The 13,011-nt window shown below is 33.7% G+C and overlaps 4 protein-coding genes across 5 annotated transcripts in view; 3 read left to right on the top strand and 1 right to left on the bottom strand.

Annotated features, from left to right (window-relative positions):
• LOC124499598 (homeobox protein Meis1) overlaps positions 1 to 1,118 on the top strand; it is a 30,360-nt gene extending 29,242 nt beyond the window's left edge. The window contains exons 10-12 of one of the 2 annotated variants that reach the window (XM_047063538.2): positions 207 to 265; positions 335 to 430; positions 506 to 1,118. In XM_047063538.2, the coding sequence (XP_046919494.1) occupies positions 207 to 265; positions 335 to 430; positions 506 to 786 (436 nt within the window). In that variant the 3' untranslated portion in view covers positions 787 to 1,118. Of the gene's footprint in view, positions 1 to 206; positions 266 to 334; positions 431 to 488 lie in introns of both variants that reach the window. The other variant, XM_075728405.1, reaches the window with a different exon arrangement.
• A 259-nt stretch (positions 1,119 to 1,377) lies between these two features.
• Positions 1,378 to 2,522, bottom strand: LOC124499610 (protein FAM50 homolog). The gene has a single exon (XM_047063551.2). The coding sequence runs from the start codon at positions 2,520 to 2,522 to the stop codon at positions 1,392 to 1,394; it is 1,131 nt and encodes a 376-aa protein (XP_046919507.2). The 3' UTR covers positions 1,378 to 1,391.
• Positions 2,523 to 2,773: 251 nt separating this feature from the next.
• Positions 2,774 to 9,639, top strand: LOC124499574 (HEAT repeat-containing protein 5B). The gene is made up of 8 exons (XM_047063501.2): positions 2,774 to 2,914; positions 2,967 to 3,287; positions 3,348 to 5,177; positions 5,275 to 5,307; positions 5,431 to 5,712; positions 5,774 to 8,657; positions 8,753 to 9,136; positions 9,192 to 9,639. Exons 1-8 carry the CDS (start codon positions 2,789 to 2,791, stop codon positions 9,587 to 9,589), a joined length of 6,258 nt encoding a protein of 2,085 aa, XP_046919457.2. The 5' UTR covers positions 2,774 to 2,788; the 3' UTR covers positions 9,590 to 9,639.
• A 97-nt stretch (positions 9,640 to 9,736) lies between these two features.
• LOC124499606 (uncharacterized) lies at positions 9,737 to 12,787 on the top strand. Its single transcript, XM_047063545.2, has 4 exons — positions 9,737 to 11,113; positions 11,421 to 11,534; positions 11,595 to 11,935; positions 12,015 to 12,787. Exons 1-4 carry the CDS (start codon positions 10,685 to 10,687, stop codon positions 12,439 to 12,441), a joined length of 1,311 nt encoding a protein of 436 aa, XP_046919501.1. The 5' UTR covers positions 9,737 to 10,684; the 3' UTR covers positions 12,442 to 12,787.
• Positions 12,788 to 13,011: the final 224 nt, after the last annotated feature.

Here is a 13,011-nt window from a genome sequence, read left to right as displayed (position 1 = left end):
TGTTGTTGTTGTTTGGTAGTGTGATTTTAATGTAGAATTTCCATAATGATAAGTGATTATTGTGAAAAAATTTCCATTCCAATCGAACACGCAAACCTTGTGTGTGTGTGTGTGTATCATCGAAAAAATGTTATTGTTATTATTGTCATTATTGATGTGAGATTTTAACACCTTTTTCCATTCTTTTTCCACTCTCTTTCTCTCAGGTTTATCAATGCCAGAAGACGAATCGTTCAACCAATGATTGATCAATCAAATCGAGCAGGTTTGTTTGAATTTTTCATAGTGTCGTGTATATAACGATAATTTGTTTTTCTCGTTATTGTATTTGTAGATCTTGGTGGTTCATTAGGATCAGCCGGTTCAGCATATAGTCCCGATCCAAATATGGGTTATCTGATGGACAGTAGCCAACAATTTCGTACACCTGGTAAGTATTTATTATCATTAACTTTTACTATTTATTATTAAATTCATCTGATTCTTAGGTGTTTATTATTATTAGGCATACAAGGAGACGGAGGATGTACGGATGGCACCACCACCACGATGGACGCGATGGCTGGATATTCTGCATCAGCCATTAATCAAGCACAATTACGTACACAACAACAGATGCTATTATCATCGGGACATCATCACCATACACATGCGGCAACTGCAGCTGCAATGATGATGGGACATACAATGATGGGCCATCATCATCATCATCCAGGTATTACACATCAACCATCACCATTATATGATAGTTCTGGTCAACATATTATGGACATACATGCTACCTAGCTAAATACAAATCAAAACCAATCAACTATCTAACCAATAATAATATTCAATCGACAACAAGAAAATGATTTCCCATTTTTTCCCACATTCTTTTATCTCTGTCTTTATTTTGTACCAAGCCTCATTTGTCACCAGGCAAAAACGAAATATCAAATTCGACTGGAATCAATGAATGAATGAGATTCACAAGAATATTACTATTTAGTGCAAATATATCACCCATACGCAAACAAACAAACAAACAAACACACACACACACACACATCGAATCATAACATTCTTGTTCCACCAAATGGATATTTTCATTTTCATAATCAAATTGACAAAACAAATTAATATTTAATGAATAATTTAGACTGAATGATGTCGTTAGTATCAAATCAATCAATCAATCAATTTATTAAATAATAATAAAATTAATGTTTTATTCTTTGTTTCTTTGTAACAAAAGAAAAAAAAACTGTAAAGTTGACTTTGGTTGATTGAATTTCAAATTTTTTTATTAAAAAACAATTTTTAAAAAAGCCAATTATGGCGCCATCTGGTGGTGGTGATTTTTAAATTTTTAATTTACACAAAAATTCCGATTGATTCAAATTCAAATTTTATTTTTTATTAACACGATCACCAATAGTATATTTATCATAATTTCGATTTGGATCATATGGTTCCCAACGGCTGGCTGGAAATATATGTTTATTACGTTCATACCAGCTACGCAGTAATACTTTACCAGCATGTGATTCATCACGTTCAACGGTCGCATCGGACACAAGCCGTACATCTTCATGTACGTCAAAACTAAATAATGGTCCACTTTTACCACGCGCTTTAGTCACGATGAAATCATAGAAACTATAATGATGTGGTATGATTAAATCTTCTTTTATATACATCAGCTGATCGGTGGTAACTGTTTTTAATTCATGAAATTCTTTACGCAGTAATTCCAAGGCTTTCTGTAAGAATTGATACATTGTATTGCCTTTTTTCATCATCACTGATCGTCGATGACCAGAACCATCCCAATAACTGAAAGTGATTTCGATTTCTTCATTTTTTAATTTTTCCTGTTTTTCAGCCCATTCTTGACGCAATTGTTCTCGGAGACGATTTTCTTCTTCTTCACGTACTCTATCCGGCAAAAAACTTGTGTCCACATCTGGGTTTTTCATCATTTTACGTTTTTTATTTTGTGGTTCATCATTATGATTGTTGAATGAGTCCTGGCTAATGCTATCCGATGAATCTAAATCTGATTTCGAATCATCATTGATAATATTGGATTTCGGTTCGTTTTTATCGGTTTCGGATTCATCATCATCATCATCATCATTCTGCACTTCTTCTTCTTCATCTTCATCTTCATCTTCATCAAGTCGGAATGATAATGCTTTGATTTGTTTCTTTTGTTTTTCTTTCTGCTCATTCCGTAATTCAATCTCTTTTTTAATCATCGATTCTTTTTTCAATGCCAATTGTCGTTCTCGTTCTTTAACCAGACCTTCTTGTTTGGCACGCATCTCGCCCAGTGTGACCAAACCGACTGTCGATGATTTAATCTGCTGTTCGATAGCATCATAATGTGCAGCGAATTTATTCCTGATGTTTGATAATTTCAATTCATCTTCAATTTTTTTCTTTCGTAATTCCAATTCTTCCAAAGCTTTTTCACGTTGTTTTTGTAATTGAAGTGCTCGACCACCTTCGGATGCTGCACCTTTATAATGAGCCATTTTGTTGGTTGAATGAAAAAAAAAACAATTTTCACTCAAGATAATTGAATAAATTCCAAAATAAATCAATTTGAATGTAGCCAAATTGACCCGATTCTTGGTAAACAATAAAGCGATGGCTATTTTGACCCTACTGGAATGACAAATTGACGCGTTGACAAAAATAGAATCTTTTTTTATTAAATCTTAAAAAATATTCGATTCCAATTGTAATGAATTAATTAAAAATCTTATCGTTTATGGTGAATTGTTAAAAAAGCGAAAAAATGGCCTCTCAAAGTGATTATCTGCTCAACGAAACCGAATTCCATAAATTGAATGGTGAAAAGAAAATTATTTATGTCTATGATTGGTTGCGACATTTGTCGAAACTTTTACATAAAGCCGAAAAGGTTTGTAAATTCAAATCAGATTTATCCGGTATTAATTTTCAACCATTCACAGGATGATATTAAAGATATTCAAAAGACTTTAGTCGATCAACTGATAAAACAATTGTTTAGTCAAAATGGCAATCCATCTCGACGATTGATTGCAAAATGTTTGGCAATGATATTCACTGTTGGTGATACTTTTTTACTGTTTGATACGGTCAATAAATTCATCGAGACTCTAAAAAATAAAGATGATTCTGCAGTAATTTCCAATTCAAAATTATCTTCAATAATTTGCATAGGTATTATGTACGAAAATCTTGGACGATTGATGGGTCGAACATACGAAGAAACAGTTCAATCGCTTTTGAAACTACTGAAAAATGTTGATGTAAATAGTAATATTTCTCAATTTACCTTATAATTACTTTTTTTACTTTTTCGACAACAGTCTCAAACAAGATTCGAAATATATTCCACACTACGGATGATCATTTCTGGATTAGGTTCAGCTGGAAATTCGATACATCGTGATGTCTATAAAAGCCTGAAACATGGAATGTTGGATAGATCCATGTCAGTTCGAGCTAATGCAGCTAGTTGCCTGCAGAAACTGATCGAAGTAGCATCATTTTTGTATACGACCGAAATTGAAAATGTTTTCTCGCTTTGTTTTCGTGCATTGGATGGATCCAATTATGAGGTTCGTTTGGCTATAGCTCAAACTCTTGGAACGGTTGTAGCGATCACACAAACGCCTTCGATTAGACAAAGTCTACAATCACTTCAAATATCGGCTAATTCGACAAAGGTGAAGATTTTTACCCTTGAAGAAGTACTAAATCTCCTGGCTTCGGGATTTTTACGAGGTGGAATTGGATTCTTAAAAGCTGGCGAAATGATTAAAGGTAGTTCGACGGCCAATCGTGAAATCAGAATCGGTGTCATTCATTCCTATGTAGATTTCGGTAATCGTATGGGCTATGAATGGATCGAACGAAATAGTCCGGTTTTATTAAATCATTTCTTCGAAATCCTAAGCAATTCAAAAGCCGTCTCCACACATTTAGATGCTATCCACAGTCGCAGATGTATAACATTCATTTTGAAAATGATCATCAGTACATACATTACGGAAAAGGGGCAATTTATGGCAATCAAAGAACTGGTGAAAATAATGTCACAATATTCACGTGTTGGACATGTGATGAGTACGAATCCAAAATCTCAAGATTCAGCAAATGCTGAAATAGAAAAAAATTCTGTTATACGAAATTCAATTGATTTACAAACCGCTCAACATATTCTGGTCGTTTGTCTGTTGGAAATTGGTACATTAATCAATCAATTAGGTGCTTCATGTTTGGCAATATTGAATGATACACATTTAAGTTTGATCGATAATGTCTGTTTTGTAATCAATCATCCAGCGCATATTGTACGATTATCAGCAGCATGGTGTCTACGATGTATATGTTTAGCCGTAAATAGTCAACTGACACCATTGATGGAACGTTCTCTAGAAAGGCTAGAAACATTACGTACAAGTCCCGAATCAATAAATGGTCATTCATATGTTTTATCCGCATTGTTTGGAACAGTTCGTTATACGCCGTTAGGCATTCCACAAAACAAAACGAAATTAGTATTCAACATTGCTGAAGATTTATTGCGAACAGCATCACAAAATAGTCGTCTTTCAATGCCAAGAACACAAGCTGGTTGGCAACTAATGGGCGCTGTATTATCATTAGGTCCGGGTCAGATTAAAAATCTTCTTCCCCGTTTATTATTACTGTGGAAGAATTCATTTCCACGTAATACAAAAGAATTGGATTCAGAAAAAGCACGTGGTGATGCTTTCACTTGGCAGATAACATTGGAAAATCGTGCCGGTGCATTGGCTGCAATGTCCAGTTTTTTAACTTATTGTTCAAAATTAGTAACCGATGAAATACGTCGACGATTATTCACACCAGTTGAATCAGCTATTGCAATGCTTGTATCATTGAATAGTCACTTTAAAACATTAGGACCGGCAATCAAAGGCAGCTATACAATGGTTCGATTGCGGTTATATCAAGTCCTGTTGTGTTTACCACCACAACTTTATGAAAATTGTTTTGCAAATCTTCTTCGTTTATTGGTTTCCGATTTAACTTTAACAGAGAATGTTGTCAACACATCAAGTTCATTGATTCGTCATCTAATTCAAACCAATGCTGATATTATACTTGGTTCATGGATTCAAGATACTGAACATAGTTTGGTAGAAGATCAGGTAGGATTTTTTTCGTACAAATTTCATCTCGGTTAAGGGTGGCTTTCCTTTTACTTTTTCTTTTTAAAATTTTCAATTTATCAATACTGAATCAAAGATGGAACCGAATAGGAAATTGGAAAAGGATTCTGTGAGTGTGGCCTGTTGTTGTTATTGTCTTGATTTTTTTCATTTAGAGTTTAGAATATCTTTAAATTTTTATTTTTCTGTTTTCATATGATTGGTGATTCTAATTTTTTTTTCTAATTTGCAGATTCAAAATCATTTATCATCGGGTGTCGGTTCAATTGAATATGATCCAACCATATTGTATAAATCGGCCAATGATCCATTATTGGTACCAGCATCACCACCATTGGCCGTTGCTGTTATCAATAAATCGGCACAAGTCTTTGCCTTGGTTTTTCCTTATGTGGCACAAAAACATCGTGTTCAAATGTTGAATCATTTTCAAGAATGTTTGAAACATGCTAAATCCTCACGACAAGAAGCCATTCAAATCAACATATTAACGGCTATGCTTGGCGTTTTAAGAGTATGTTTTCGAAATGTTTTTTTTAAATAATTTTTTTCACCAACTTTTAATCTCTAAATAGACATTGGTGGAGAATAAAATCAATCTAGGAATCGATGAAGTTCGTAAACTAGTCGTTGCACAACTATTTAATGTATTGGATCATCAGAACATATTGATTCGTTATGCAGCAGCCGAAAGTCTTGGACGTTGTGTACAAACGATTAATGATGCAAAATTTTTATCAACTATTACTCAACAATGTTTCGAAAAATTACGTACCGCACGTGATGCATTGACTAGAACGGGTTATTCATTAGCTATTGGTTGTATACATCATTATGTCGTAGGAATGGGTTCGGTTCCACAACTCAAGAATAACATTAGTCTTTTGTTGGCATTGGCCGAAGATCATTCATCACCATCGGTCCAGTTATGGGCATTACATGCACTGACATTGATTGTTGAATCTGGTGGACCAATGTTTCGACCATATGTTGAACCAACGTTATCGCAATGTTTAAAAATTTTGATGGCATTATCGCCATCATTGATTGATATACATCAAAGTATTGCCAAATGTCTTTCAGCTATTATTACAACGATTGGACCGGAATTTCAAACATCATCCACACATTCAATTAATGAAATTCGATTGATGATAATGATTGCATGTTCCATACTACAAGAACATGGTGATTTCCTCATCAAAAGTGAAACTATCGCTTGTCTTCAACAGCTTCATATGTTTGATCGAAATTGTTATGAATTGAATGAATTGATATTCATTCTATGTGATGGATTTATTAGTTCACGGTATCTACTTCGTAAAGCATCTATTTGTTGTTTTCAACAGATTGCACAGAAAGATTCCAAAGCATTGATTGAATATGGATCAGAATGGGTCGCTCAAAATAAATCCCAACAAAAGATTGGAATCATATCAAATTTTAATCTTCGAGCTAATCATCAATTTCCAGGCATTCTAGTCGCATTGCTTGATTATGAAACAAATTCATCAAATATGAATAACATTAAGAAAATATTGAATTGTCTTGTACAACATGTGGATGAAAAAAATCTCAATCTATGGATTACATTGTGTAAAGAAGTTTTAAGTGCATCAGATGCTGGATCATCCACCATTGATTCGAATGAAAATGACCATGATGCTGATGATGGTGATTTTGAAGAAAGTGGTTTTAAATCTAACCATAATGATTCATTGAATGTTAAACTAACATATCGTTGGCAAACTCGAGTTTTTATCATGAATATTTTGTACAAGATTATTTCCACATGTAGTCAATCGCTGAATGATGCTGCGATTCATTTTGATTTGAATATGGCAAGAGAAAAACGTCTCAAACATCAGGATCAAGATTTTCTTTGTTTACATTTACCGGATTTAGTTCGAATGTCATTCATTGGTGCTACATCTGATTGTGATCAATTACGTATGGAAGGTTTGAAAACGCTTGAATTAGTTATCGATAAATTCGCTCATGTTCCAGAACCGGAATTTGAAAATCATGTAATTTTGGAGCAATATCAAGCACAGGTTGGTGCTGCATTACGTCCAGCATTCGCTGTGGATACACCATCACATGTGACAGCTATGGCATGTCAAGTTTGTAGTGCTTGGATCGGTAGCGGTGTTGCTCGTGATCTGAATGATTTACGTCGTGTACATCAACTTCTGGTTTCATCACTGGAAAAATTGCATAAACATTCCAATTCAAAAATCTACAATGAAAGTGCATCAACAATGGAAAAATTGGCCATATTAAAAGCATGGGCTGAAGTTTATGTTGTAGCCATGTTACGAAACAAACAACAACAACAAGAAGAAATGAAATCACCATCTGTAACGATTAATAGTGAAAGTTTATTAGATCTTGTACAGCCACAATTATTAACATTATCGAAATATTGGATTTTCGCGCTGAAAGATCACGCATTGCTTACATTACCGGATGAATATTATAGTCAAATACCGCCAGATGGAAGTACATTTTTCAATCTTGAAACAATCGATATTGTACGGCCAATGTATCGTGCATCATGGCCATCAATTTTAAATGCTGCTGCATTATGGCTTTGTTGTTCGGATAAAGGCTTTGAACAACTTGAAAATGACACTTCATTGAATTTGACTAGATTCGAACAGTTCTATCTATTATTCGGTGTTTGTATTGAATCATTAAGTAATCCAAAATCCACGGAACAAGTTGCTTATGTTTCAACATATCTTGATTCATTGAAAGAATTGATTACACATAATGAAGTCACAGAATCAATATTATCGAAAGATACGCAATTAATATTGGAATTATCGCAAGTATTACATCGTCTTTTATTGACGCACGAGGTTTCTGGTTGTCAATTGGTAATTACAGAAATTATCAAATCATTGATCGATATACAAATTCGAATGAAACGTGATGGGAATGAATCGAATAAATCGTTATCATCCGTAACCGGTATTGAAGCACATAAATCAATTGTTTATTCAATATTGGAAATATGTTTAGCCATTCTAGTACGACAATTGCCACAACTTTGTCCCCAGTTGGCTAAAACGCCGGAATTTTGTTTTGTTCGTAGTCAAAAATCAACAAATTATTTTCAATTATTCAACAATGACAATGCTAAAATTATAGCGAATGTATTGCAAATTCTAAGCGATTTATGTAATGTTTGCCAACCAGTCGATACTGTTGCAATATTGCCAACGATTCTTTATCTAATCATTGGTGTATTCTGTGAATTATCGGTCGTATGTCAAACTGTTTATGATGAAAAATTGTATGAAAAACAACCGATAATTACTTTTCTCAAATGTATTAAGAATTTATGCACATCACCAATGTTGATGGCTCATAATGATAATGATGAGATTCGTTTGAAGTGGATTCAATTATTACAAACTGCTATTGCACGTATTTTGGATCTTTCTAAAACAAGTAAGCAAGCATTTTTCAAGTGTTTTTTCTAATTTTCATGTTAATCCTTTTCATCCATTCAATCTACTGTTTTTAATGGGTTCTAATTCAAATAGGTGGTGGTAATGATGATCAGAAACAGGATTTCATATCCACATTATTAGCAATTGGTGTATTCATTATACATTCACCGGAAGAGGTGCTGTCTCATCCACAGATACAATATCCAATTATAAATTTAATGACAAGAGCATTGAAATCCGAAAATGAATTGGTACAATTGAAATGTATTGAAACATTGAAATCAGTGTTTACAATTCAAAACAATAATCAATCCAATTTCTACATTCATAATTTGGCCGCCGAATTAATTGATGTTTACTATTCATTAACGGCATCATTTCGAATGAATCAATCACTTTCAACTAATCGTATTACATCAATGATTAATATTCTAGCCTGTTTAGAAATTCTCGTAAGCAAAGCCAATGATGAAAAAAGTAAGTGTTTTACTTATTCTACATCACAAACTAATCTAACCTTGCTATATTTTAGGAATCAATATGCTATACATTTATATTCCAGCATTGATTTCATTATTGAATGTTGATCCACCATCATCATCAACGGAACTTCAAACAAATCCAAGACTTTTAAGTCAATCACACGCACAGAAGATTATGATACATGAACATTCATTAAAAAAATTGACAGAAATTGGACCGAAATATCCACATGAATTTAAACAAATTATGAACAGTAATACAACATATAGTGATTGTCTGAAAAAAGCTATTCATCATCAAGGAAGAAAGACTACCACCACCACCACGAATCTTCATGATACAATGGAAAATGATTCAAAAATGAATTCATCTTTATCACAACAACAGAGAAATTCCAATGAAAATCAAACCATTAAACTTAAAGTTGATTTTAGTAATTATAAATGATGATGAAGATTTGTTTACGAATCAATAAAATTCTTTTCGATGATTCTCAAGTTATTATTGTTGAAGTTTTTTCATTTTCAAAGTTTTAATTAAACCAGCGGTGAAAAAGCCCAGAACTATCATCATCATCATCATCATCATTTTTCCTTCAATCTTTTAATGAATACCTTATATAGAAAAATGCGTACACTTTTATCAGCTATCTGATTGATGCGCAATCGAAAATCGCAATTCATTATCCTTGTGCATTTTCTGGTTTGGTGGGCATGTCGATTTTTTTCTTGTTACGAACATCGAATCTTTCATCAATGATTGGCTATGGTTATTGAAATGAAAAACTACGAATAGGCGGAGCTTTGAATGTTTACACAATTTGCCTTGTTGTATAAGTTATCTTTGTATTTGAATTTGTTGGCACAAAATCAGGTGTGGCCTAATCATTTGAATTTCAGCTTTTTTCATGGGAATTCTCATATTGAGTATGCTCAACAAGCGAATGAATGTAAAAAATGGAAAAACAGAATGTGTGTTGGATATATTTAATGGATGTGCAAAAAAAAGTAAGATTTATGTGGTGGAAAAAAATGAAAAAAAAACAAATTTTCCTTTGGTCGTCGACTAAAGTCGTGAGCCAAGAGTTTTGTTGGATGATCATCTCATTTTAGTGAAGAGCCCTCAAACATTCAAGAGCATTGGTCAGGAAAAGAATATCGAATACAAAAAAAAATAATAAGAGAAAGAGAGAGGGAGAGAGAGAGAGAGAGTTTCATCATATATCGAACATATAATTCAACAACAATAAACGAACGCTAACGACGACAAGAAGCATCAATTTGAATAAGGGCCATTTTGATCAACGTTTCTCGTTTAAAGCAAGCACTTCTTCAGCCATCTTCATCTCATCATCAATAACCTTTCCTTTCCTTTCCTTTTATCCAAAAAGACCATCATCATTCATTCATTCATTCATATCGACGACCATTTGCCATCATCATCATCTTGAACGATCTTCGCTTTATTGAACATCGTCTAAGTCTTTAAACAACAACGACAATCTTCTCCAGTCGAGTGTCCATCGAATGAAATCAACAAGCCATGATGAATATAGATCCATCTACCTCTTCACCACCACCAGCACCATTACCACCATCATCAACATCATCTACCGCAACAATTTCTCATCCTCATTCCCATCATCATCATCATCATCATCAATATGGTTCGAACGCTCCAGAAATGTCCCGATCAACTTTCCCAAGCTCATATTATGATCCATTCTATGCTAATACGGCAACAGCAGCAGCAACTTGGAGCGCTTATCCAACACCAGCATCAGCATATACGACATCAACATCACAAGTTGTTACAGCAGCAGCGGCAGCAGCAGCAGCAGCTGCCGCTAATAATTGTATTCTTGGATCAAATCATGGAACAAAGCATCATAATAGTTTGGTCCAAACACATTTTTCATCCGTACATCATACGCAACGAAGAAAACGTCGTGTTTTATTTACCCAAGCACAGGTATTATATCTTCTTTTAATGACCTCTTTCTCTCTCTCTCTCTCTTGATGATGATGACAAACAAACAATGTTGACAGGGTTGACATAGCATACACAAACATAAAAACAATTCAATTCATGACCACTTCTTTTACATTCTTCATCATCATCATTATTCAATTCCATAAATCTGTTTTTTCAGTACCAGCGCCACTACACACTGTTTAATTGATTATCGATTGTTAAAATTGTTTGTTTGTTTTTTTCTTTGTGGATTGAAATCCAATTAATTTTATTTTGTCAAATTATCATCATTTTTGTTATCTAGGTATATGAATTGGAAAGAAGATTCAAACAACAACGTTATCTTTCCGCTCCTGAACGTGAACATTTAGCACAATTGATTCAATTGACACCTACACAGGTGAAAATTTGGTTTCAGGTATGTGCATTTTTCATTGCACAGTACTGATTGACTTATTAATTATTGAATTCTCCATAGAATCATCGTTATAAATGCAAAAGACAGGCCAAAGAGAAAGCAATGAGTGAAAGTTCGCCCACTACGACACCAAATACCATACAATCATCATCGCCGCCATCATTATCAATGAATAATAATGATGATCATCATCATGTGAATGCTGTAAATCATCATTTGACAGCCAGTAAATTTGATAGCAACAACAGTACGACAACATTGGTAAATACAAATTTGACTTCATCATCGCCATACCATTGTATTGAATCAACAACAACACCAACAACAACATCATCATCATCTTCATCACCACGTAAAGTAGCAGTTCCGGTGCTCATCAAAGATAGCAAACCGACCATCCTGTAAGTTTTACAAATTCAATTCAATATTTGTTTATTTCCATTGTTTATTCATTATCATTTTTCTTGTTTTTTCATTCAGTCATCAAATGGATGGCAATACAAATCGTGATTATGTGGCTACTACATATCCAACGCCCAGTCAAATGCATCATCATCATAGTAGTATGTTATTTGGTGCACAGAATGTCGTAACTGGTTCGCCACATGTCCATACACATCATTATCATCATTTGACTAACAATCCACATCATCATCCTCATCATCCACATCATCCGCATCATCCATCATCTATGGCATCAGCATTTGCATCTAATCCATTTTCGGCAACAAATGGATTTTCGTTAGGGCCACCACCGCCGCCGCATCCAGCATCTGCTACTGGACCACCACCACCACCATCATCTGCATCAACACATCCACATCATCCTCATCATCATCAACCATCGTCAACCGATGCTCATCATCATAATCATCATGATTTTTTACTTCGAACTTCACATTGGTGACCAACGACGTAGAATAAGATAATGTCTTTTTTAACCTTTCAAATTTTCAGAGGGTTAGGCATAACATCGGAAACATTGTATAATGTTTTTTTTGAAAATATAACCTACCTGTATAAAATCTACAATCGAACCGTCAGTTATTATTATTTAGCCAGCATTTAGCAAACGAAAATTTTCTTTAAATTATTTGTGTGTTTATTGTGTGTGTGTGTGTTTTTTTGTCCTTTATTATGGATTAATAACCGTCAATTATCATTATTCTCTTTTCCCATTTTTTTTCTAGTAATTGAAACATTTTTTCAAGAGCAAAAAAATAAATTTATTGAATAAAAATTGAATTAAACAGTCACATGTATTATATATTGTTGTTGTGAAATATTGAAATACAAAAAAAAACCGAAACCTCGTGCACACACACACACACACACAGGACTCAGGTATTTATTTATTTACTTATTATTGTTGTTGTTGTTGTTGGGTGTTTTGTTGTTGTTATCGTTGTTGTGCTAATTTATATTACGTGTTTTCAAACATTATCAAAGATCGTTTTACTTTTTTTTCTTTTGTCCG

This window comes from Dermatophagoides farinae, chromosome 2 (genome assembly GCF_024713945.1).
Source record: "Dermatophagoides farinae isolate YC_2012a chromosome 2, ASM2471394v1, whole genome shotgun sequence".
NCBI classification, from domain to species: Eukaryota; Metazoa; Arthropoda; class Arachnida; order Sarcoptiformes; family Pyroglyphidae; genus Dermatophagoides; species Dermatophagoides farinae.
This window is presented reverse-complemented; position numbering and strand designations above follow the sequence as displayed.